The sequence below is a fragment of the Sorex araneus genome, chromosome 5 (genome assembly GCF_027595985.1).
Source record: "Sorex araneus isolate mSorAra2 chromosome 5, mSorAra2.pri, whole genome shotgun sequence".
NCBI lineage: Eukaryota > Metazoa > Chordata > Mammalia > Eulipotyphla > Soricidae > Sorex > Sorex araneus.
In genome coordinates, this window is record NC_073306.1 from 143,837,722 (window position 1) to 143,862,962 (window position 25,241).

Consider the following 25,241-nt stretch of genomic DNA (forward strand, 5'->3'; position numbering starts at 1 on the left):
TTTAGGACATTCACACGGAAAACTTTCCAGAATGGAGCTTTAACCAGCATCTTGCATTCTGTGGCAGTCCTGCCCACACTAGGGTGTTCCTAGGACACTGAGAGGGGCTGGTCTGGGGGAAGGAGGGGGGGCAGGGCAGAAGTTGGGTCCAGGTGTCCCAGAGGGAGGGCTGGGGCAGCGAGCTGTGTGTCCTGACCCAGTGAGATGGGGACGGTGTGGGACAGCGGCGGAGGGTCACACGCTGCCAAGGGCAAAGGGCACTTGGTAGAGGGTCAAGGGGCAGGAAGCCTGAGAGGTTGGGGGGCTGGAGAGGGGCCCTGCGCCCAAAGTGTCCCCCTCCCGAAGTCTGGCCTTATTGGCTGAGCATGGCCAAGGGTGGGCTGCGGTGCCCACCTGAGCTGGCTGAGACCCCCCTGACAGCCGCAGCCTTCCCAACCTAAGGGGATGGTGACAGTCGTGCCCCCTCCCTGCCACTGCAGCCGCCCTCTTTTGTCCCCGCTGGCCCCAGCTGAGCTGTGGCATCTCCTGGCTCCATCTCCCCCCTCCCCCAGCTAAGGGGGAGGTACCTGGGGTGCCCTCTGCCACACTGCCCGTGAGCATCGCTGCCTCAGCCAGCCCATGTATGGAGGAAGACCCCCATTCTGGGCACACAGGACCAGTGGGACTGCGGGGGTCCCTTTCCCCGCTCACCACAGCCCAGCCCGACACTTTGGGGGGACGCTGTCCCGGGGCGGCTGTGGACCTGCTGCCCGCTCGTGCCAGCACTGACCAGTTTCCTGCCTGCTCTGGCTTGGGGGCTGGGGCCTCTGCCATTAGCGCCTACTAAGTCTCTTACCCTGGACGGGGCCGTAGCCCTCGGTCGGGGAGTCGGGCTCAGTCGAGCCCCAGCCCGGTCTCGCCCCACCGCGCGGGTCCTGCCACGGCCAGCGCCCTGGAACCTGCGACGCTGACATTTTCCCCGCCTCTGCTCGACTCTCGTGGAGGGTCGCGCGAGGTTCCCCTGAACCCGGCCCAAGAAACACGGGCTGGGGCGATCTGTGGGCCCCTCCGCGGGGCCTGGCGCTGGCGCGGTCCGGGCAGGACCGGACCCCGCGCACTCCGCGGGGCGCAGCTGGTGTGGGGTCCCAGGCCCCCGCCCCTCGGCAAGGGTCTCCGGCCCTCCCCGCTGTCGCGCGCGCTCGGCCGCGGGAAGTTCCCTGTCCCGCCGCTGTCCGCCCGCGACCCGTCGCGTAGCTGATCCGATCTGGGGGGACGGGCCGGCTCGCCGGGAGCACCCCCAGCACCTGCACTGAGGCCCCGAAGCGCATGCGCGCCGGCAGGGCGGGGGGCCTGGAGGGTTCGGGGTGCGCCCACACCCCCGGGGCCGCCGCAGGGCAGCGTAGCCTCCTCCGGCCCGAGCGCAGCGCTGCGAGCCCGCGCGGCCCCGGGCGCGGCTTCGTCGGAGCGCGGGCCGGGGGGAGCCGGGAGCCCCCTCCCCGAGGTCCGGGCCGGGCGTGCAGACAAAGGGGCCGGGGTCGGGGCAGCTCGGCGGGCCCCCCAGTCCCGGCCCCGCGCCCGGGAGCGCCCGGCTGGCGGCCGGCCCGGCGGTGCAGGGCGCGCGGCGGGAGGCGCGGTGCGGTGCGGGGAGCCCCGGAGGCCCCCAGCCGAGCGCGCCTGGGGCGGGCGCGGGGGCGGCGTCGCTCCCCCCAGCCCGGTCACATGGTGACCCGCGGCAGCCAATGCAGTGGACGCTAGGACCCTGCGGGCCCGGGCGCCTGGCCGCCCCGCGCCGCCGCGTTATAAATACTTCCCCAAAATGCGGCGCAGCTCCCCGCGCGTCCCGCCGCCCGTCGCCGCCCCGCGCCCCTGAGCCGCCGCCGCCGCCGCCGCCGCCGGTCCGAGGGCGCCGCGCCCTTGCCCTGGGCCCGCGCCCTGCCCGCCCGGCCGCGTCCCCGCGCTGCGCCGCCCGCCGGGTGCATGCATTGTGGGCCTCCCGACATGGTCTGCGAGACGAAGATCGTGGCCGCCGACGACCATGAGGCGCTGCCGGGGGCCAAGAAGGACGCGCTGCTGGCCGCGGCCGGCGCCATGTGGCCCCCGCTGCCCGCCGCGCCCCCGCCTGCGCCCGGCCCGCAGCCCCGCGGCTTGGGTGGCGACGCGGGGGCCGCGGGGGGCGCGGGGGCCGCGGGGGGCGCGGGCCCGGCCCGGGAGCGCGGGGTGTATATCCGCGAGTTCCGCGCGGCCGAGCAGGATGCGGCGCGCCGCATCTTCTACGACGGCATCATGGAGCGCATCCCCAACACGGCCTTCCGCGGCCTGCGCCAGCACCCGCGCACGCAGCTGCTCTACGCCCTGCTGGCCGGTCAGTGCCCGCGCCGCAGTCCGGGCTCGCGCGAGCCCGCCGGTCCTCGGGGCGGACGCGGCCGGGCCGGGCGCGGGGACGGCGGCGGCGGGGGCTCGGCCCGCGCCTATATATAATCCGCGGGGCGGGGGAGGCGGCCGCGGCGGCCCCGGGTGCTAATTTATGAGGGGAGCCCGCCAGCGTCCTGGGGTGCGGGGTGCGGGGCCCGGAAGGTGTCCCAGCGGTGCGCACGGAACCTCGGACCCGGGTGCGCCGCGCCCAAGGTCACGCGCTCGGCCTCGGGCCCGGGGCAGAGGCAGCTGGGATCCCGCTGGCTGCTGAGGGCCGGGCGCCAGGCCTGACCCCTGGTGAGCAGACACCCGTTTCCCAGGAGTAGCTGGGAGGCAAGGCCGAGCTGGACAGCGCCTTGGCGCTTGGGCAGCCCCTCCCGCCGCGGGGGAACCGCGCCCCCCTGGCACCCCCACCCCCTGGGCGCTGACGTTGGGCCTGACAGGGGAGAGGCAGCCGGGGTCCCGGCGTTCAGGACGCCCCTGTGCCCGCAGTGCTCTGCTTCGCCCTGACCCGCTCGCTGCTGCTGACGAGCCTGGTGCCGCCGCTGCTGCTAGGCCTGCGCTACTACTACAGCCGCAAGGTGATCCTGGCCTACCTGGACTGCGCGCTGCACACCGACATGGCCGACATTGAGCAGTGCTACATGAAGCCCCCGGGTGAGCCCTCTGCGCGCGGCAGGCCGGGGTCCCGCCTCCAGGCCTGGAGCGGAGGCTGTGGGGGAAGGGGCTGGGGGTACAGCGATCAGGAACCTGCTCTCCAGCCCCCTTCCCACCTCTGTGCAGGGAGGGGTGGGACTGTTCTGCATGGGGAGTGTGGACCTGGCTTCCCTGCAGGCTCGTTCCCTGATCTCGGAGGTATAAGGGCCCTTGGACTGAGCAGAGGAGTCAAACCACTGGTTAGTATCTAGCTTGGTGAGGGCCAGAAAGAACAGTTGAGACAGCAAGCAGGGACAGGGACAGGGAGCAGGGGTGAGGAGGTACCTGGTGCAGTGGGAGGGACAGTGAGCTAGGTGAGGGGACATCTGGTGCAGGGTTGAAAGGGTACCTGGTGTAGGGACTGGGAAAGTGAGCAGGGGTGAGAGGGCAGTTGGTTCAGGGACATGAACAGTGAGCAGGGGTGAGGGGGTGCCTGGTGGAGGGACAGTGAGCAGGGGTAAGGGGGTGCTTGGTGGAGGAACAGTGAGCAGGGGTGAAGGAGTATCTGGTGGAGGGACTGCACAGGGGTGAGGGGGTATTTGGTGCAGGGACAGTGAGCAGGGGTGAGGGTACTTGGTGGAGGGACAGTGAGCAGGGGTGAGGGGGCACCTAATGCAGGGACTGGAACAGCAAGCAGGGGTGAGGAGGTACCTGATGCCGGGGAGGAACAGTGAGCAGGAGTGAGGGAGTATCTGGTGCAGGAGTGGAGACAGCGAGCAGGGGCAAAGGGGTACCTGGTGCAGGGGCAGGGACAGTTAGAGGCGAGGGAGTATGTGGTGCAGGGGGAGGTACGGTGAGCAGGGGTGAGGGGCTCACCCCTGCTGGTGCTTTCTCACACTCCATAGCAGCCCAGCAGCCACAGGCACCCATCCCTCCTGACCACTGCTCAAGTCGGCACTGTCTGGGTGTGTGCCGGAGGGTACAGGTTTAGGGGGGGAGCTGGTGGGGAGCAGGCTGGTGTGTGACCCTGTCCTCTGGTCCCCACGTGAGGGAGGTACTTGTGCATGAGGGAGCAGGAGCCCATCAAGGGGGGTGCCTCCCGCACCAGCCCTATGGTCTGTCCAGGTGGGCAGCAGCGAGTCAGCGGCTGAGGGTCTGGCCCCGGGTAGGCGCGGGGCAGGGTGGGGTGGTAGGGTGTGGCAACGTGGTCTGGGGTGTTGGGTCCCACCCCGGCTGTGGCCTCTGCCTCCTGCCTCTGCCCCCCCTCCCCGGATCCTCCTACCCTGCCCCGGGATGTGATTGGGCCAGGCGGTGGGTGGCCACTGGGCTAGCAGCCAGCCAGGGTGAGGGTCAGTGTGGGGGGAGGCAGGATGGTGCCCTGGCCAGCCTGGGTCTCCCATGTGGATTCTCTAAGTGTCCTCCCCGCCAGAAACCGCCTGTGCCCTGACACTGGGCCATGGGACTCCCTCTGGCTGGCATGGTGGGAGGCCCTGCTCCCTGGCAGCAACTGGCCCCACAGCATCCCTTTCCCTGGCCCCCTGCTATGCCCACAGGGGCAGTGGAGCAGCCCTGGGTGGTTGGTCACCAGTCACCGGGCTTGTGGGGTGCTGGGGTCCCCTGTGCAGAGGCCTCCTCCCTCATGCCACCTGAGACCAGGCCCCTACAGCCTCCACCCCCTGTCCCTGCAGGGTCCTGCTTCTGGGTGGCCGTGCTGGATGGCAACGTGGTGGGCATCGTGGCAGCGCGGGCGCACGAGGCAGACAACACGGTGGAGCTGCTCCGCATGTCGGTGGACTCGCGTTTCCGGGGCAAGGGCATCGCCAAGGCGCTGGGCCGCAAGGTGCTGGAATTTGCCCTGCTGCACCACTACTCGGCCGTGGTCCTGGGCACCACGGCTGTCAAGGTCGCCGCCCACAAGCTCTACGAGTCTCTGGGCTTCAGACACATGGGCTCGAGTGACCACTACGTGCTGCCCGGCATGACCCTCTCGCTGGCTGAGCGCCTCTTCTTCCAGGTCCGCTACCACCGCTACCGCCTGCAGCTGCGCGAGGAGTGAGCCGCCGCTCGCCCGCCTGCCCGAGCTGCAGACGCTCAGCCACGCGCCGGGCTGGCATTTTCCTCTCCAGCATCGCGCGGTTCTGGCTGGTTCTCAGTGTGCAGGGCTGCTGTTGCTCATCTGGGACACTTGGGGGCGGGGGGTGGTGTGCAGCCGTGGCTCTCCCGCCCAGCCAGCTGGGGCCTCACCTGGAGAGGGGAAGCTGGGACCTGTGTGGCCTGGCCTCCAGCCTGCCATCGCCAACGGGAAGGCCCCTGGGTGCCCGCCCCAGCACGGAGCCTGGTCTGGGGGCGGCGGGGCAGCTGTGCGGGCCAGGCTGCTTTGCTCTGTGCATGCCGAGGACCGGCTGGGCTGCAGCATGCCGCATGCCCACAGCCTCCCAGACTCGGCCGGGCCTGGCTGCCCTATGCAGGCGCCTGCTGCCACCCCCTCGGCTTGGCTTTGACTTCGTCACCTTTCTTCCCTTTGGCCCCCGCCTGCCTGGTCCTCACCCAGAGGCGGTTCCCATAGCAGCCAGTTAGCAGCCAGGGCACCAGGGGAGCCGGGAGGGCAGAGGTGGGCCGCCTCCCAGCACCCGGGCTGCGCGGCTGCCCCTCGAAGCTCATTAGCCCAGGCGGCTGCCACCACGAGCCCACGGCTTCTCCTCGCCTGCGGCCGACCCTTTCCCTAGGTCACTTAGACAGAATAGCGTTCTGCATGCCTTTAACTCTCGGACAAGATGGCGAGGGAGTGTGGCACATGCGTGTGCCCGAGAGCCTGCGTGGTTTCTGGCCGAGTGCAGGGTGGGTGGCCGGGTGGGCGGAGGATTTCCGAGTGGAATCGGGAGGGGACCCTGATCCAGCCCCAGCCCATGGGGGCTCTGGCCACCCTTGCCCCTCCTGGCTCTGACATGCAGCCTCCCGGGAGAGGGGCATCTCCGTCCACCTGGGCTGTTGGCACCGTGGGGGCAAGGGTCTGGGGAGGCACCTGGGTGTGCCTGTGTGCCCTGGACCCAGCCTGTGGGAGGAGGGGCCAGCACGGTGACCCCTGGAGCTGGCACCCACAGTGGGAGGGGGTAGCTCTTCTTCCAGGGCGCTTCGGGGGTGGGCACCCGGAATGCAGCGTGAGGAGGCGGCTGGCGGGCTCCTGCCCTGTACAGACCCCCCTGTACATTTCCCTGGTGGCGCCCGGCCCCCGGCTGGGGTTTTGTAGACTGTACAGAAATCCTATTTTCTTGCAGCTCTCAGATTTTGTTAATCTGGATTATACAGACAGACGTAAAGTGTTTTAGCAAAATGGAAAACAGACCTTTGTGCCTTTTCCTCTTTCTGCTGCTGTGTCCGTGGCCAGAGCTGGCGTGGAATGTGTGCGATTGAGGTGTGCTGGGAGGTGGCGGGGCCGACTTGGGTGGAGGGTGAGCAGGATGGGCGTGCCTGGGACCCTTGTGCCTGCCACAGCCTGGAGTTTTGAGGCGGGGGCCCTCCTGTGCATGCAGGTACACTCCTGTGCCTCCCCTCGGGGCTGAGTCAGGTGCCAGCGCCCAGCACTGATGGCAGGGGCACGTGTGTGGCCACGGCCTCCACCCTGAGTGCTCGCCGCTCCGCCCTGTGCCCTAAGGTGTGAGTCTCGCCCTCTGAGACACAGATCTGCCCACGGGGCCTGCCTGGGCAGCAGCTGGGGCGAGGCCACCTGATTCCTCTTCCCTGTGTCTTGGCGCTCGTGGTTTGGGGAGTCTGGGCTTCCAGATGGGGGTGTCTTTGTAGAGGAGCCGGAAGAGACTGGGTGCTGGACGGCTGGGCAGGGGAGCGGGTGGGGGTCAGAGCTCTGAGCCCCAGGGCCCCTTGTGTGGACAGAATCCTGCCCTGAGGGCCTGAGCTGCTCCTTGGGGCCTCCTGGGTGCTGGCAATCTGGCTGCCCTGGGCACTGGAGGGCGGGCTGGCCATGTCCATGCCCAGGACACGCTGCCTCTGTCCAGGCCTGACCATTGCTGCTCTGAGGGCCTGTGCGTGACTGCAGACGCTCCAGGTTGGGGGGACACAAAGAGGTGGCTGCAGAGAGGGATTCAGCCCTGTGGCCTGGTGGGCTGGAGGGTGAACCTGAGCACGTGTGCCCTGTCCTGTCTGCTGGGTGTCAGGGGCCTCTGTCATGTGAGGGAGCAGCCCTGGAAGGGCAGCTGTGACAGGGTGAGATCAGAGCCTGTCCATGGCTTGAGCATGCCTGCAGGGGACACGGAGTGTCCGGGAGGCAGCTGTGGGGAACAGGGATGTCCTCCCGAGCCCCTGAAACCCAGGGCTCCTGGGGACAGGGGGCCTCCCTCTGCACGGCCACCAAGCTGCTGTTTTTCAATAAAGCTGCAGGTAACACAAGCCAACTCCATGTTTTCTTGAGAACCTGCCCAGTGCCCTGTGCCCAGTTCCCACTGCCCTCTGTCCAGTGTCCTCTGCCCAGTGACTGCTGCTCAGTGGCCCCTGCCCACTCCCAGTGTCATCTGCCCAGCGCCCAGTGCCCAGGGCTGCTCTGCAGGAGTTGGCGCAGGCTGGGCCGGAACGTCTTTGCTCTGAGGGAACCCGAGCCCTCCCCAGGAGGAGGGCATGGGACTCGGGGTGCAGGCCAGGAAGCAGAGAGAGGATGGGGTGTGGGGATCCTGGAGTCAACCAGATGCACCAGGGGGTCTGGTCCCCACAGTGAAATGGGCCTGAGGGTACCCCCGAGGGCTTGCTGATGCCAGAGGGCAGCATGGCCTCCAGAAGTTTCCTTCACATGCCCACAGGGGTCACCTGATCCTCATTTTCCCCACTGAGCACAGGCCCTCCCCAAAGGTGGCCTCTGGGAGCAGCTGTGCCCTCCCTCCCCAGACTTCGGGGCTGGCTCACTGGGCCGGGGTACAGTTGGGAGGAAGGGGCCACTGGTCTTTGCTGGGGGCACAGGGATGTGAGTGGGCCCGAGGCTGAGCTGTCCCCTGTGCACCTTGAGGTGGTAAGGGCCAGCAGCTCCCAGACCACCCAGGTGCCAGCCTGGTGGCTATGTGGGGACAAGAAGCCCCCTGCAGCGTGAAGAAGGCAGGACAGGACAAGGGCAGTACTCGCAGCCTTTACTGGGTGGCCCTGGAGGACCCACCCCGCTGATCTGCGGGGTTCACACTTGGCTTTGTGGAGGCCAGTTCCCAGCCCCGTCCCACGTAGGACTATGGACCAAGGGGAGAGCGCCCATGGGTGCGGGCGGGGGGTGGTGGGTCTCCTGCAGCGGCATCAGATGTCCCCAGGAGTGTCCAGCACTCAGGCTCACCTTCAAGGGGACCTGGGGACAGTGGAGGAGAATGCAGCCTGGGCCCTGGGGCTGAACTCAGAGCAGAGACGCCCGTGCCACTGCCACACCACGAGGCCGTGCTCACAAAGACACATACAGCACACGCTCATGCTCACACAGCACACATGTTCACACAGGTGCACATGCTCACACAGCACACATGTTCACACGGGTGCACATGCTCACACAGCACACATGGTCACAAAGTCACACATGCAGGCACCCATATTCACAGCATACATGTTCTCACAGGCGCATATGTTCACTCAGGTGCACATGCTCACACAGGCACACATGCAGGCACACATGTTTACGCAGGCACACACAAGCAGGGGAGCAGCAAACGGAGTCAGCACACCAGACGGGTGGGGCTGCAGGACCTTTCCCACCCCACCTGCTGCAGGAGTCACAGGAACCATGCAGGACAGGACGTCGCAGGGTTGTCCCTGCGCCAGCCTCCAGGGGCCCCGTCCTACTCACCACCCGCCAAGGAGCCCCTTACCTGTAGCTGCAGCTCCGAGGCCGGCACGTTCCGCAGCGACTCCATGGAGTGCCTGACAAGAGCTGAGGGGCGCGCACTCAGACCCCCTGCCCAAGCTGCACCCACTCTCTTCCGCAGGGCACTGGGCTAGCCCAAGATGGGGTCCCAGGTAGGGGTCCCTGCTGAGGGGGTCACTGTGGACTAGCTTTTCACTGTTCTTGCTTTTTTCCTTTTTGGGTCACACCCAGCAGTGCACAGGGGTTACTCATGACTCTGCACTCAGGAATTACTCCTGGCGGTGCTGGGGGACCATATGGGATGCTGGGAATTGAACCCGGGTTGGCCGCGTGCAAGGCAAATGCCCTACCTGCTGTGCTATCGCTCCAGCCCCCTCTATTCTTTTGGTGGGGGGCACACCTGGTGCTGCTCAGGGCTCACTCCTGGCTCTGCACTCAGGAATCATTCCTGGCGGTGCTCAGGGGAACATGTGGGATGCCGGGGATCAAACCTGGGTGCAAGGCAAATGCCCTCCCCACTGTACTATCACTCCTGCCCTCACCCCCTATTTTTGGCAAGTCCCTGAGAGGGTGGAGAGACAGGCAGGCACAGGGAGTGTCGGGGCCATCTCCCTAGGTCACAGGGCACAGCCCTAGCATAGCGCCAGGAGGTGGCTACCCCATGGGCTGCAGCCCCAGAGCCCCACTGCATTCTGATGGCCACGCTGGGGTCAACACGGCAGACTGGGCCTGTGTGCCCTCGCGTGACCAGGGCTCGTGGGCTCACCTGCAAACTCGGGCACCTGCGGTTCCTCCACCTCGAACAGCAGCTCATCGTGGATCTGGGCCACCAGCCTGCAATGATGTTAGTCACCATGGAGCTGGGAGCAAGGGGCATCCATGAGGAACGCCATGCCCACAGCGGCAGCAGCTGGGGCTCAGTGGGGACAGGGGACAGCCTCATGGTCAGGTTCCAGGGTGCATGTGGGGCCGCAGTGGGGAAGGACACGGCCATGGCTTTGTGCTTTGGGAGTACAGTTGACCCCTCGATTGTAAGGACTGGGGAGAGGCCCTGCTGGTCTGGGGTCGCCCCTATTCTGACCCCCAGCAGGGATGGGGGGATCTCCCAAATATGGAAAAGGAAGCATGTCACTGCCTCTGTTGGGTGAAATCAAAAGGGAGCCTCACCAGCATGGAGAACAGATGCCCCCTCCATGGACACAGGCTGAGCTGGGGACAGCCTCAACCATGCACAGACATCCTGCCTGGCAGAGCCGTATTGCCCCCAAACCCACTGCCAGAAAGGGGCCACAGCCAGGAAAGCAACCCTGGTGCTCCGGGACCCTCTTTCTCATGCTGGACACAGAGCTGGCCGCCCATGGGAATTCCCTGGCCATCAGCTGGGGCGGCCAGAAGTGCAGCCCTCCCAGTTGGCCTGTGCCTCACACACAGCCAGGCTGTACAGTCTCTTGCTGAGCTGACTCCCAGGCCTCTGCCGGGTCACGGGCCCCCCAGGAGGCACTGGAAACTTCCAGATTTAGCAGAGGGTTCACACTCCCCGGAATCACCTTGTGCAGTCAGTGACTAAGAATAGGAAGGGATCGTTAGTCACCCACACCCAGCTCGGAGCCCTGCACAGTCCACCCCCGGAACTGGGGCGCAGGCATGGGCCACGGATGGGGGACCTTTATCTTCCTGAGATGCCGCGTGGGCGCTGGCCTGGGGGTCATGCCAACAGGGCACCTTTCCACCTCTACCCCTGCCCCGAGGCACCCTGACCCGCCACCCTGCAGCCTGGCCTGTTCTCTCTCACAGGCACCCATGCTATGTTCCCTGGGGCCCTCCCTGTGCTCTGCTGGACCCAGGGGACCGGCAGGCATCAGAAGGGGGTGCGACCAGGGTCAGGTGCCCCAAGGGGACCCCGCACCTTCCCTCTGGCCTCCTGAACCACAGAACCCCTTTTGCTAGGGCAGCTGGGAGTCCACATGGGCCTCACGCTCTGCCCTGCCCAGGCCTAGCAGGTGCTGGCATGTCCTCTCTGCCCAGGTGACCATCAGGCCCACCTGCTCCAGTCCTTGGGGAGCTCTGCGGCCCCACATGCAGTCTCCTGTGCAGACCTCACCTACAACAACAATGGGCTCCATCACCCACCCCAACATCCGGGTGCATCTGGGGGCTCCCGTCCCCCATTGCTGACATGGGAGAAGCAGGGCAGAGGGGAGCACGGGGCAGCGTGGACGCTGACTCTGGGCACAGACTGGAGGAGGTGACAGAGTGGCAGTGAGGAACCTCACATCCCTGTGAGCTGAGGGTTTAACCCACTCGGGCACGGTGGCTTGTGCCCAGAGTGGATGGCCTGGGAACACTTCTGCCAGGTGGCAGCCTGGTGCTCCTGCTGCAGGCCTGGTCCCCTTGTGTGGGGCTGTGCCATGAGTGGCCATCAGGCCCACAGGCTGCCCCGGGCAGGGCCCTCTCTGACCTGGCTGTCAGGGTGTGGGACAAGGCCACAGCAGTGAAGATGCGGATCATGGCCATCTTGCAGAGGTCCGCGGCAGAGCCTGTGGGCACAGAGCGGGGTTGGCAGGAGGACAGCGCCCACCCGTGGCACCCTCTGACTGTGGCCCCGGGCTGGCCCTTTAGTGGGGTGGGGATGGCTCTCGTGCGGAGGCAGGTCATGAGGTCCCAGTAGCCACTGCTGGTGCAACAGCCGAGTCCCGAGCCCGTCGTTGGCGTGACCCATCCCTGCCGTGAGGCCTCCAAACTGCCCGCATCAGCATTGGGGCAGTGTGGTGAAGGTGCCCCCGGGGGTGCTGGTCATGGCCACAGACACACAGCCTGCACAGCGCACGGTGGTGGTGGTGGCTCTGGCACAGCCAGGCAGAGGGACGAAGAGTCATGCTGAGTCTCAGGCCTGGCTGCAGGCTGAGAGCCCACTGCGTCCAGCAGAGGTCCTGGCTGGAAGACTGGACAGCTCATCCTGCACCTGCCACGGGGGCATCTCCCTCCCCAACCCCGACAACCTACTCCCAGGCTGGGGCAGGAAGAGCAGGGACAGTGGGGGACAGACTCACTGCTGCAGCTGCTGAAGGCACGGTAGGCACTGGGAAGGCACTGAGGGTGCTGGGTAGGTGCTGGGGAGACACTGGGGGGCACTGAAGGTACTGGGGGCACTGGGCCTACCTTGTACCACAAAGTTCACTGCTTGGCGCTCAGCCTGTGCCCGGAGTTGTACATCCTGAGCCCAGATCTGGGGCAGTGGCCTCCGTCTGCCCATCAGGGTTGCCACATAGCCTGTGTGAATTAAGAGCAGGGTAAGAGGCAGAAGCCACAGCTGCGGGCACCCTGTTCCCATGGGCAGCATACTTTGTGGGCAGGGCTTCCCCGGATGAGGTTCTAGGGTCCCAGCAGCCCCTTGCCTCCTTCCCTGTCTGCAGGGCAGGGGCCTCTGTGCAGCACAGCAAGGAGGGCTGTCCTTGCTCCCCAGGCTAGCTTCTGGGCGTCTGTGTCTGGGGTCTGGGGTGGGCAGTGGGCGCCATGTGTGGGCAGGCGGTGGGCATCGTGTGTGGGCAGGTGGTGGTCCCCATGCTCTCTTCTCGGGCCAAGGGCACGGCTCTCAGGGCTGCACACACTAGGCCCAGACTCCGTCTTGAGCACCACAGGTCCCTCACACTCCTCTGCTGTGGCCCTTGGGGCCCCTAAGCAGTGCAGGGCCAAGCACTGAGCCATTTGGCCTGCACGGCTGGGCTGAGTACTGCCAGGAGTGGCTCTCAGGCCCTTGAGCGGGATCCCTGCTGCGCCGTCCCCACCCAAAACTGCCTCAGTCTTTTCTTTTTTTGGTTTCTTGGGCCACACCGGACAGTGCTCAGGGCTTACTCGTGGCTCTGCACGTGGGGATCACTCCTAGTGGGGCTCAGGGGGACACTGTGCTGCCAGGAATCGAGCTGGGGTTGAAGACATGCACCGGCTCTCCAAGTACTCCCTCTGCTATAAAGCCTGCATCTACAGAGGGCCCCTCTGTAGCTCCTCTCTGAGGGGAGGAGGGAGAAACAGAGACAGAGACACAGAGACAGAGACAAAGAGGGAAGGAGGGAGGAAGGGAGGAAGAAAAGGAGGGAAGGAGAGTGTGAGGAGGGCGGGAGGGAAGGAGGAGGGCGGGAGGGAGGATTCTTTCCCTTCCAAGCACGAGGGCTCAGGTTTTGATGAGAGATTCTTTCACTGATGTTCATTTCTAACATGTTTGTGTTCTTATTTCGCTCCTGAGCTACTGAGAAATGCAGTAATTTCTGAGTAGGTAGATGGATGCCCAACCACAGACACAGGAATGGAAATCAGAGCAGCTGTTCCGCAGGACAATCTCTGGGACTGTCACATACTATGTGCTTTCCACAAGGCCCAACGGTCTCATTCTGGGGGAAGGGTTTTGTCCACCTAGCTTTGTCCAGCTGCTGCCCTCTGACCCAAGGAGGTAAAAGCTTTTGTCGCCTCTGCAGAGCCTGGAGCTGCCCTGGAGGGGCCCTGGCCACTGGGAAGAGGATAACTAGGGTGGGCTGCGGGGCTTCATCAGGGCCAGCTCACCGCTCCGCTGACACTGGGCGATGGTGGCTTGGGAAAACTCCTTGATTTTTTTGTATTTCTGTAAAAAACTCTCCAAAAATTGGGCAGCTTCCTGAAGTGGAACTTCCAGGCAGGCAGCGAGCCGCTCCTTTCCTGTGTGGGCAGAAACAGCCCAGGTCAGGGGCTCGCCTTTCCCACCCATGGGCCCACCTGCCAGGGACCACCGACCAGCTGAGCCCACGGGAGCCTCGGAGGTGTCGCTGAGTCCACCTTGGTTTCTGATGGGTCAGGCTGGTGCTGGCCAACCTAGGACTGGGATGTGGGCAGGGTCGGCCGGCTGGGAGTGGGACGGGGAGGGAAGCCGTGGTGCTGAGGGTCTGCGCTGGGCAGTGTGCTGGCAGGCAAGCACTCTGGGGAAGTGGCTCTGGTGGGGGCTTCTGCCCAGACGGCACCCCTCTGCTGGTGGGCACGCAAACCTGGGTCTGAGTCTTCTCTGCCAGCTGGAGGTTCTGCATGGCTCTGGGGGTGTCGGGGGACAGTGCTGGGCTTGCACCCAGGCCTCCCTCCCTGCCGCTCTCCCCAGGAGCAGCCCAGGAGACCGTGTCCACCTTGGCCCTGTCCTGTCTCTCCCAGGGCAGAGGAGTAACTGCGGGGTCTGAGGGGCACTCGGCACAGCGGGGCATGCGGGTCTGGGGCTGAGGGCCACAGTGAACCCCAGAGAGACAAAGTAGACCCAGGATTTCCAGGGGGCAGGACTGGGATGAGCCGCGTCACTCTGTCCTCTGCTGGAGCTCAGCTCAGGGAGGGCCCAGCTCACAGGGGGCGCCCACTGACTGTCCACCCATCTTTTCAGAAAGAGTCACTCCAAACCCCTGGGCACCTGTCCCTTCCAGGAGAGTGAGAACCCCCCCTACCCCAAGGGCCCTTCGCTGGGGTCTCATGGCATCTCGGGACCGCACTCCCAGGCGCTTGCAAGCCCGACCCATGGATCCATTTCTGACGGTGCCACCTGCTATCCATTGTCCAGTGGGTGCTCGCTCACTGCCGAGCTTCCTGCCCTGCTGCTCCCTCCTTCAGCCCCTCCAGCCTTTCCCGGCCTGCCCTCTCCTCCCGTGGCGTTGCCAGCTGTTGCAGGCTCACATCCATGGCCAGGATGCCGCTGGGGGCTGCACACTCAGATGGCGGTGCCCGAGGGCCCACCGGGCTGGACCCAGGGTGGTGCTCACAGGGGCCACTCTGCCCTGCCCTCTGCTCCTGGACTCACTTGGGGGATGCCCCTTTCCTTCACCCTTGGCACTAATACACCAGACACTGCTGGTGGTGCCAGGGACCACAGAGCTGCCAGAGGCCATCTTGGCACATGCCATGGGGCTAAAGACTGGCCTCGTGGCCGGAGCTTGCAAGGCAGGGGCTGAGAGGCACAGACTGGGCGGGGTTCCCTGGTCTGTGATCCCCACGGAGCCCCTCAGGGCCTGCTCCCGTGGTCTCGGCCTCTGCCCTTCCCATCCCCACAATGACTGTCTGTGGCTGTGTGACTTCATTCCTGCAGGGCAGCTGGGTTCTTCTGAGACAGCAGTTAGTCTGGCCCATGTCCACTTGTCCCTGTGGTGGGCAGCGGCCTACAGGGTGGCCCAATGCAGCCCCTCTCATGCATAGGGCAGGGCTGTCCAGCAGAGGCCTGGGCCGGCCAGTTCCAACATCCCTCCCTTCCCCTCCAGAAGTTCTCTGGGCCAGGGCGACAGTTCCAGGTGCGTTTGGAGTCCCCTTGATGCTTGCCAGGGGCCACAACCTGGCAGCAGCTCAGGAACTTTAGACTCTTTCGTCCAGAGCTGCTGTAGTGGCCGGTCACCCAGAGGGGCAAGGACGCTGTGGCCCCCACACTGACTGAGCCTGATCCTCAGGAAGCAGCCGAGCGAGAGACAGGGCGGGGAGGGTCCCCCTGGCCTCCGGGCCTCCCCAGGAGGTGGGTATGTCTGTCCCTTCCCTTTAGGTGACCACTGGCCAGTAGCTTTGCCCCAGGCAGGTGGTGTTCTGCATGACTCCAGTGCCCGGCAGCGTTCCCGGCTAACCAACATCTCTGGGCGCACTCGCAGCTGAGCTCTGACACGGCCCCAGACCCAGTGGCCCTGGCTACCCAGAGCAGGCCGGGCTCCACTCTCGCGGCCTGCCAGGAGGGTCACACCCTCGTCTGGGACCCCCAGCACAGCCCACAAATGGCACCTGACGGATGCTCAGACCTGGAGGAGAACGGAGGGACTGAGGCAGGCTGAGAGGGACGGGGGACGCCCGGGCTCAGAGCATGTCTGGAGGGGGAGGAGGAGGAGGTGAGGGCCAACGTAAGGGGCAGTGAGTTTTGGCCCGCAGGCCAAGGCCCTGGGCACCAGCGACTCTGTGGCTAGTGGGGCTGCTGTGGTCCTGGAGCCCCCCAGCATGGCCACCCCCCCTGGGCCCTTCCCTGCTCCTGTCTACAGCCGTGCTTCTTGCAACCTCTCGCTGGCAGGAGCTGCCTCTGCCGGGTCGGAGTGGCTCCCGCTGCCCAAGCCGCCTGGCCAGCCTAGATCTCCAAGGACCCCTATGTGCTCCCAGCCCTGACCCTGGCATCAGAGGTGGGGCGCTCCTGGCCTGGGCGAGGGCCCAGCGCTGACCCTGGCATCACATGAGGGGTGCTCCTGGCTTGGACGAGGGCCCAGCGCTGACCCACTCCGGCGTGGCTGGGCTGTGCAGATGTGTGGGATGCAGCCACCAGGCTGGCCGGTGCCTCAGGAGCAGAGGAAACAGGCCGGGTGGGGGACCTGTCACCGTCAGGCTAAAAGCAGCCAAATTACCCTTTGCACCAGCGCCACGGCATGACTCACTGCTTATTTACAGCGCCAGTGTCTTCCTCCCCAGAAAAAAGTCGAGCGAATATTCCAGAAGTTGCCAAAGTGACAGAAATGGGACTGGCTCTGGGGACAGAGGGAGAGGGGCTCGCCCCCCAGCATGCCTCTCTCTGACACAGGGCAGGGTGGCCCGGCTGGGTGATGCCTCGTGCTGATGTTCTCGGAGCACTGGGACCGGACTGTGGTGGCAGATGCTAAGGATGACAGAGAGCCAAGGGGGCTCAGAAGGGGACCTGGTCCAGGCCACACAGCCAGGAGCACAGGGTCAGGCCAGGGAGGGGCTGGCGAGAAGAGCCAGGATGAAGGGGGCAGTGAAGACGTGCCAAGGGTCTCTGAGGCACAGGAAGCAACCCACGAGTGCACACGCACACACAGAGGCTCTGGCACCTACCTGCTCCATACACGGCTGAATACACCACCTTCTTTGTCTGTTCTCGGTCCACGGGCGTCACACACTTGGCAGGAATGTCCTTCCTGCAGGGAGGGACATGTGGTCAGGGCATCCCTGCCTTCCCGCCATCAGACTCATCCCCGATGTGTGCCCGTTGCTGCCCTGGCTCCTGAGCAGCTTTGTCTTCTCGACAGACACTGTGCCCATATTTCCATTCACCTTTCCATCATGATTTGCCCCGGAGGGGCAGGAGAGATAGGACGGGGGAGGCATTGGCTGGCGGGCGGCCCACCCAGGTTTCACTGCGGGCACTGCACATGGTTCCCTGAGACTGACCAGGAGTGATTCCTGAGCACTATTGGGCATGACTCAAAACCAAAAAAAAAAAGTTTTTATTAATAAAAAGAAAGTTGTAAAGGAAGTAGTGGATACTTCCAGTTTTTCTGAGCTGCAATTCACCACCCAGGATGAATTGGTATATTAGCGTATGTTAGCATGCTCTGACAACCATTATCACAGATTCTAGAACATTTTTCTCCTCCCAAAGAAAACCACCCCCTCTCCAGTCACCCACCAGTCCCTGGCAACCTCTGACCGGGCCCTGTGGGTGAGCAGGGAGGCCGTGTGGGGGGCTCTCACTCATCCCAGAGCATGGCTGGTGAGGCTGTGGCGACCAATGAATACATACATGTGTGTTATCTGCCACAGCTGGCTGTGCTCAGGGAGGCTCAGGGTTCCGTATGGGTGCTGGAGATCAAACCCGTTTGGCCGCGTGCAAGCGAATGCCCTCCCCGCTGTACAAGGCTCTGGTCCCCTGCTTCATTTCTCCTGAGCCTGTGCAAGCAGTGCTGGGGCCGGATACACAGCGGGGTGTGCAAGCCTGATGGGTCAGTGCTCAGGCCCAGCAGTGCAGATGGCGCACAGGCAGCTCCCGAGAGGCAGCTCACAGAGCCTGTTTCGCCCTGGGGGAGCTGCGGGCCGCCTGGGACCCTCCGTTCAGCATGAGAATGGACTGCCCTCCTTCTCTTTTTATTTATTTATTTATTTATTTATTTATTTATTTATTTATTTATTTATTTATTTATTTATCTATTGCTTTTTGGGTCATACCCAGCAATGCACAGGGGTCACTCCTGGCTCATGCACTCAGGAATCACCCCTGGCAGTGCTCAGGGGACCATATGGGATGCTGGGATTTGAACCCCGGTCGGCCGCATGCAAGGCAAATGCCCTACCCGCTGTGCTATCACTCCAGCCCCCTCCTTCTCTTTTTAAAGACCACTTCTAATTTTTAGAAGTGGTTTGTTTATTTATTTAGTTAAATGTTGGGCCACACCCGGTGGTGCTCAGGGATCACTCCTGGCAGTGCAGGGAAACCTGAGGATGGAACCACTTGCAAGGCCAGCCTCTCCCTGACTGCATGTCTTGAGGAAGCAGATGTCAGACTGGGCCCCTGAGCATCTACTCAGAACTCCCCGAGGGCACAGGCAGGCCCGGGTCTCACCACACATGTGGGCCCTTTGGAGGGAGACCTGACAGGCAGAGGCGGCACTGCCTCAGAGCCATGGCTGGCCACGTGAGTCCTGGCAGTTGCCTCTGTGGCGTCAGGAGGAAGCTGCGTCTGATGGTAGATTATGGCCCAACTGTGGGTCAGGGCCTCTGCTCTGGGCAGAGGAGTCAGGTCTCACAACCCCTCAGGGCCGGGCTGGCGTCTGGCTGCAGGAGGCAGCACCCTGCTTGGCACAGCACAGCACAGTGCTCCTTGCAGCCACACAGGCTCCTCCTTGGGCTCATCATCCCGAGCGTCTGCTTGCTGCTTGCTGTGTGGTGCCCATCTGGCCCTCACCGCGCACATGCTGTAACTGGGAAAGTATCTGAGGGCGGGGCTGGAGCCATAGCACAGCGGGTGGGTGTTTGCCTTGCATGCGGCTGACCCAGGTTCGATTCCCAGCATCCCAGATGGCTCCCCGAACACTGCCAAGGGTAATTCCTGAGTACAGAGCCAGGAGTAACCCTGTGCATCGCCGGGTGTGACCCAAAACAGAAAGTATCTGAGGGCAAGTGCCTGGTCTCACCTCCGTGCAGAGGAGGCCAGCGGGCCGCTCCTTGTCTGCCATGGCCATTGCTGGTAGGTGGGCTTCCCCGGGCCAGCGTGCGGACTGTCTGACTGCTCCCCCACTGGGGCGGGTCTGCAGTGGTGCCACTGGGAGTCGGTGCTGTGCTTCCCTCACACACTGAGCGTGTGCAGCCGTGGGCGTGGCTCAGACTCTGCTCTGTCCAGCGACCCTGTTGTCACCCGCCACCAAGCCTTAGTGATTCTGGCCTCGTGATGGACTTTAATATTGATGCATTGGGCTTCCCTATTGCTCCTCTCTAAATCATTCCCATTTAGGACTGGAGATGGTACAGGGGTTAAAGCTCTTGTCTGTCAGGTGGCCAACATGGGTTCAGTCCCTGGCACTGCATGTGATTCCCTGAGCACCGCCAGGAGTGGTTGCTGAACAGAGCCAGGTGCTCCTGAGCACTGCTGGGTGGGGCCCACCTCGAAAAAATTTTGGGTAAAGCACTTTGCCTTCCATGCCAGCTTATGCTGGAGCAATGCCCAGTACCACATCCCCAGGTATCACTTACTAACCCCTTCTGTCAATTTCACATTTGTTACACATTATTCTTTGCTAAACTGAAATCAGTTTATGTGCTTATTGAAAAATCTGTTTGGGGCACATTTATCAGGACATTTCTAATTTTTCTATAGGGGTTTTTGGCCACACCTGGTACTGGGGACTGAACTGAGCTGGCCGCAGGCAAGGCCAGCGCCCTCCCATCTGTCCTGTCTCTTGCCCGCCTCTCCTCACCCTGTGCCACCTCCTAGCACTGTGGAGCCAGGGTTTGTTCTCCCTGGGAGCTTGGCCCGCCTCGGCAGCTTTCCCGAGCAGTTTGGCCCTCTTCCTGGTGGCCCGGAGGGGCCTTGATGGCCCGCTGTCTTGTTGAGGGGCTGACCTTGGGGGAGCTGTCCTCCCCCACTTAGATACCTGAGGTCACCTGGCAGCCAGTGGCACACTGGTCAGGGAGGTAGGAAGGCAGGCAGGACATGAGAAGGGCGTGCGGTAACGCCGTGGGGACCGCTCTCCAGGAGGCACAAGGAGGCAGGGCTAGCACAGCCTCTCCAGCCCGCTGGGGGTGAGCTCTCTGCAGAAATGTTCTGGCCCATCCACTGAGCAGGGCGGGCCCAGTGGCGGGCAGGAGGGCGGTGGTCCCACTGCAAGCCACACTCCCAGTCAGCCCCCTAAGGCCCCTCAGAACTAACCACACTGGCCGGATGCTTGATACCAGCCAGTGCCCGGGCGGGGGGGGGGGGGTCCTCCACTCTCCCCCACCATCCCTGAGCATCCCAGCTCCTGGATGCCAGAGACGGCCCCTGGCGCTGCCTGGGGTAGGTCCACAGAAGGAGGTCAGTGAATTTCTGCCCTCCAGGATGGCTGAATGTTTCAGAATAAAGTGGTGAAGGGCCCCTTGACTTTTTGTGTTCTAAACAATGAGGCATTTCTGTGAAACAAACCTATTGAAAAGTGCATTTGATCTTGTTGCCTTTTTGCTGAGCTATTCTAGTCTTCTGTTTGGAACATAAAAATCATTTCCACAGCAACTAATTATAGTATAAGTCACAAGTGCTGGATTACTACTGCCGCTGGGGAAATCAGAAGCAACCATTGTGCAAACTTTCAAAGCTCAATTTGGGGGGCTGAAGAGATAGGTTAAGGCACTGGCCTTGAATGTGACCAACCCAGGTTTGATGCCAGCCACCCCACATGGTTCCCGGTGAGCATCACCAGGAGTGATCCCTGTGTGCAGAGTGAGGAGTAAGCCCTGAGCACCACTGGGCACATGTCCCCAAATATACGTATATACATCAGTAGAAGCTTAATTTTCAAGTTCCCCCAAGGATGCAGGAGAGACGAGGGCAGATGCCAGAGGAGACACTGGCATCTCAGTGGTCCATGAGTGAAGAGCCAAGCGTTTGTGGAAGGAGCTGCCCTGCCTGCCTGACAGTGGCCTCCCTCGGTCTGTCTGAGCCAGACACACACTTTCCGGGGAGTGAGTCCTCACACCCAGTCTGGTGGAGCCCACACGGGTGGAAGAGGGTCCACGCCTTTCTGGAGATTTCTTAGCCACCCATGTGGGTTTCCGGCTCTGACCCTGTGGCTGGATCAGGAGAACTGGCGGATCTGCCACCTTCACCTCCCAACCAGGAGTGTCTCCCTTTACCCAGTGTTTGCGCCCAGACCTACACCCTACTTGATTAACCTCTAGTGAGATACTATTAAGTAACTCATGATCTGGGCCAAGTAATAGGGTGCTTGCCTTGCATAAGGTCCCTAAAGCCCTACCAGGAGTAATTCCTGAGCACGAGCAGAGTCAGGAGTAACCCTTGAGCATCGTTGAGTGTGACCCCAAAACAAAAACAAAAAATCTCATGATCTTTGGAATGCCTGGATAGTGGTGCTGTGATTCTAATCTCTTTCTGCATGGTGGTGGTCAGTTTATAGAAGTGCAATGGGCCCTTTTGTGTTTTTCGTTTGTATTAGGGTCATATCCCGTTGTGTTTGGGGGGCAACTCCCAACTCAGGGAGAATGTGGTGCAGGCAGCTGACTGTGCCTTGCATGAGATCACCCTCCCTATTGATCCATCTCCCTGGCCCTGGGGGGCGTTCCCCGAGAGACGTGCAGGCAAGAGACTCGAATACCTGATGAGCACAAGCCAGCAGTCAACAGGGAGACAGCTGGGAAAACCTCGAGTCAGCCTGTGAGATAACGTGGAGGCTGCAGCCAGAGTGAGAGTCACTGGCAAGAGCGTGGGCACACTGGAACCCACACAGTGCTCCTGGAGGTGGGAAACGAGATTGCTAGTTTGGCAGTTCCTCAAGTTAAATATAGTTACTGCTGACTTGTACATCTTAAAATGGTTACGATGGTAAATTTTGTTATTTTACCACAATAAAGGAAAGATAACACAGACTTACTCTACGATCCAGCAGTTCGCCCACGGGCAGGGGCGGTACAGCTCCCGGCACTTGTGCACCCCGGGCCAGCAGACAGACCAAAGGCAGCAGGATGCCAGTGTCCACCTGCAGTGCTGGAGAAGCGCACACAGCCCAGGCACAGAACCCATCACTCCACACTAGGGACGGCCGCGTAGCCGCAAGGAGAGCCACATCCCTAGGCCTGCTCTGCCCTGACAACATCTCTAGACAAGAAGCCGATCAGAGGGCCCCCAGCCAGGCGCATGCGCACACACTGCAGGCAAGAGTCAGCGGGGTCCACAGGGTCCAATGGGGATGAAGGAAAGGATGAAGTGACTCTCTCTGGGGATGGAACTGGGCTCCTGCTGCAAAGGCCTGCCAAGGCACTAGACCCAGCGAGCTGCACACTTCACAGGGAGACTCCTGGCAGAGAATTCCATCTGCCTCCAAGCAGAGCCCGCTGTAGGATGACCCTTTGCTGCCCTGGGTCTGAGGAAGCAGCCATGCAGGCTGGGCGGGCACAGGCTGGGCCTGGTGTGGCACGGGTGGGGCAGGGGCAGGGCCTTCTTTTGCTGAATTCAGAGCCAACTGAATTCCAGGTAAAGGTGTCTGCTGCCCTAGGGACAAGGAGTACTGACTGCCAATGGGAAGAAAAGCCTAAGCAGGTTGAATCAAAGTGTATTGAAAATAGCAAACGTGAGGGAGCAGTGAGCATGAAAGGGGTAAGATCTCTGTGTCCCCAAACAGCAGGGCCTAGCCCCTCGCCCTGGTGCTCTGAGCACTACTGGGAATGACCTGCAGGCCCTGTGCAGGCCCGCCCAGATGGGCCCCATGCCAACAGCCCTGGAGCACCCCTGTGGGACCCCACTCCAGTGCTGGGATAAGGGTGGAAAGAGAGTGGAGGGGAGCTGAGTGGGGACACACGGCCCATGTGTGGCACCATCCAAGAGTGCCTCCTTGACCCCTCCAGGGCATAGGCTTTGGCCTTATGACCCGTGGCCCATGAGCAGGGATTGGGGCTCATGCAGAGCTAAGACAGGAGGTGTGGAGTGAGCGAGAAGAGAAGATGGTGGCAGATGTCACGCATTCCCGAGCAGCTGATGAGACAGAGCGGAGGGCCGCGCTATTCTGGAGCCAGGTAGACCAGCTGGGGGTCTACTCAGGGCCAGAAATGACAGATATGGACACAGAGGCAGTGATGGCAGCCCATGGTGAGCAGGATGGAAGCAGAGGAAGCATGAGTCCATGGGGGGTGGGCAGACCCCTGAGGGAGAGGAGCCAGCCCAGTCAGTCCAGTGAGTCTGGAATTCTCTTCTTTCAAAAGTCAGGCTAGAAAACTCCAGAACTCAATCTCTGCCATGCTCATGCCAATCTCCACAGGCTTGGGAAGAGCCCCTCATGCATGGGAATGAATCTGCTGAAAAACCCAGGTATGTGGGTTTTGTGACTGAAATCTCCAGGCTCTCATGGAGTCGGGAATGGGTGACCTCCCCCCCATCTCCCTATTCTTCCAGGAGCTTGGCAGCCACGTCCACAAACTACCTCTGAGCTGTATAAGCTCATTATCAGCCATGACCCAGAGACTCACAAATAAATCTTGGAAAAGAGCAACAAGCTTCAGAGATCCCTCCAGACTCCAAAGTCACCATCTAGTTAAAAATTTAACTCCAGCTCTATCATCCTATTTAAAATTTTAGAATTCCCAGATAATTCTCATACTTTATGCCAGTGATGTACCAACAGTAGCACACAACTTTAAATCCCAGTTTGATGGGGTTTAAAGTAGATGGCAACTGATCTTGATAATATATATGTGTAGATATAGATATAGATCAGCACATAAGGCTCAACCTGTATCACCATGTTAGTAATCTATACAAGAGCTTAATGGCTCCTAGGTGAGATACAACAGTTTGCTCTAAAGAAACCTCTTCGGATCATTTTTAGCAGATTATTCATAACAAGCAATACTGCATCACTGTGTCACTGTCATCCCGTTGCTCATCAATTTGCTCGAGCAGGCACCAGTAACGTCTCCATTTTAAGACTTCTTGTTACTCTTTTTGGCATATTGAATACACCACGGGTGGCTTGCCAGGCTCTGCTGTGTGGGCAAGATAATCTCGGTAGCTTGCCGGGCTCTCTGAGAGGGGGTAACAGAGGAACTGAACCTGGGTCGGCCACATGCAAGGCAAACGCCCTACCCACTGTGCTATTGCTCCAGCCCAACAAGCAATACAAAATAAATTATTTAGGATCTGCCTTTAGGGCAGGCTTGAGTGGGAAAATTTGAATAATGGTGGGACAGTGTAATAGTGGTGGGATTGGTGTTGGAATATTGAATATAATAGATTATTGTGAAAAACTTTATAAAAATAAAATTAATTTAAAAATAATTAATTTAAAAAAGTCTAGCAGGGCCTGTCCCTGGGGAGCCCCAGTCAGGGTGGCAGTGGGGGGACTGCTCCCTTCCTGGAGCAGCAGGGTAATCTAGCTCTGCCCTTCCCACTGGGCACCTCTGGATTCCCCACCCCAGCCCTGCCCACGGGCCTGGGTTCCCTGACATTTCTATGACACTTCTTTCCAGAAGGCTTCGAGATGAGAGAAGAGTTTCTCTGTCAGCAAGTGGCTCTGACGTTCCTTCAGGCGTCTGAAGACGCGCCGGCGCCCCTGATGATCCGATAATTTGGTGAGCTCACATATCTTACCACTGGGAAGCCAGGGCCGAAAAGACATCATCTTGTTCCGACTCCTGGAATAACTTCAGAAGTTCTGGGTCTCCCGATAAGTGTGTAAGAATGCGCAACTCAATCTGCGAGAAGTCTGGTAGACAGGATGTCTGCGTTAACTCCCTCATTCCCCCCTGCAGCCCCAAGCTTCTCCCCTGCTGGCTCTTATACTAGCTCTCAGGCTTGGGACTTTCTGTTTGTTTAGTTTTGGTTTTGGGGTCCCACCCTACAGTGCTCAGAGGTCACTCCTGGCAGAATTCAGGAGACTGTGAGTGGTGCCAGTGACCGTGTGCCCTGCAAGGGCTCTACCCACCACTTCAGCCGCTCTAGCTTCTCAGGACGTATCACTATTATTTTTTTTGGGGGGTAGGTCACACCCAGCAGTGCTCAGGGCTTATTCCTGGCTCTGCATTCAGGGATCACTCCTGGTGGGGCTCAGAGGATCATATGCAGTCGGTACTGGGGTTAAACTCAGGTTGGTGACAGGCAGGACCAGTGCCCTGCCTGCTGTCCTATTGCTCCTGCCTTGTGGACTTGCTCTTAAAGAATGGAATTTGAACTAGATTCTAAATATCTGAATTCCAAAATATGCACACACTGAGCCACACTCCCACACACGTACCTGCAGCCAGAAAAGTGTGGCTTGCGGATGCAATGAACATGGTCCTGGGAGAGATGCTGAGGACTTCGTCTTCCTTACCTGAATAGTCATGGCAAGAGCATTTGGTGAATTCAACTATTCTCTGGCTTTATTCAGTTTTTCTGAATATTTTTATTATTGCAATTCTGTTACTACTGCTGAGAGTAAACTGTCTTCTGTTA

At 61.5% G+C, this 25,241-nt stretch overlaps 2 protein-coding genes across 2 annotated transcripts in view; one reads left to right on the forward strand and one right to left on the reverse strand.

Annotated features, from left to right (window-relative positions):
• The first annotated feature begins 1,568 nt into the window (after positions 1-1,568).
• NAT8L (N-acetyltransferase 8 like) lies at positions 1,569-6,369 on the forward strand. The gene is made up of 3 exons (XM_055137331.1): positions 1,569-2,341; positions 2,884-3,048; positions 4,716-6,369. The coding sequence occupies exons 1-3, from the start codon at positions 1,957-1,959 to the stop codon at positions 5,081-5,083; spliced, it is 918 nt and encodes a 305-aa protein (XP_054993306.1). The 5' UTR covers positions 1,569-1,956; the 3' UTR covers positions 5,084-6,369.
• A 1,572-nt stretch (positions 6,370-7,941) lies between these two features.
• Positions 7,942-25,241, reverse strand: part of POLN (DNA polymerase nu) — a 107,810-nt gene continuing 90,510 nt past the window's right edge. Inside the window, exons 16-24 of the mRNA XM_055137330.1 lie at positions 25,042-25,119; positions 24,399-24,513; positions 16,670-16,752; positions 13,421-13,552; positions 12,026-12,136; positions 11,325-11,403; positions 9,633-9,700; positions 8,871-8,932; positions 7,942-8,359 (exon numbers count right to left, since the gene is read on the reverse strand). Of these exons, the coding sequence (XP_054993305.1) occupies positions 8,198-8,359; positions 8,871-8,932; positions 9,633-9,700; positions 11,325-11,403; positions 12,026-12,136; positions 13,421-13,552; positions 16,670-16,752; positions 24,399-24,513; positions 25,042-25,119 (890 nt within the window). The 3' untranslated portion in view covers positions 7,942-8,197. The remainder of the gene's footprint in view (positions 8,360-8,870; positions 8,933-9,632; positions 9,701-11,324; positions 11,404-12,025; positions 12,137-13,420; positions 13,553-16,669; positions 16,753-24,398; positions 24,514-25,041; positions 25,120-25,241) is intronic.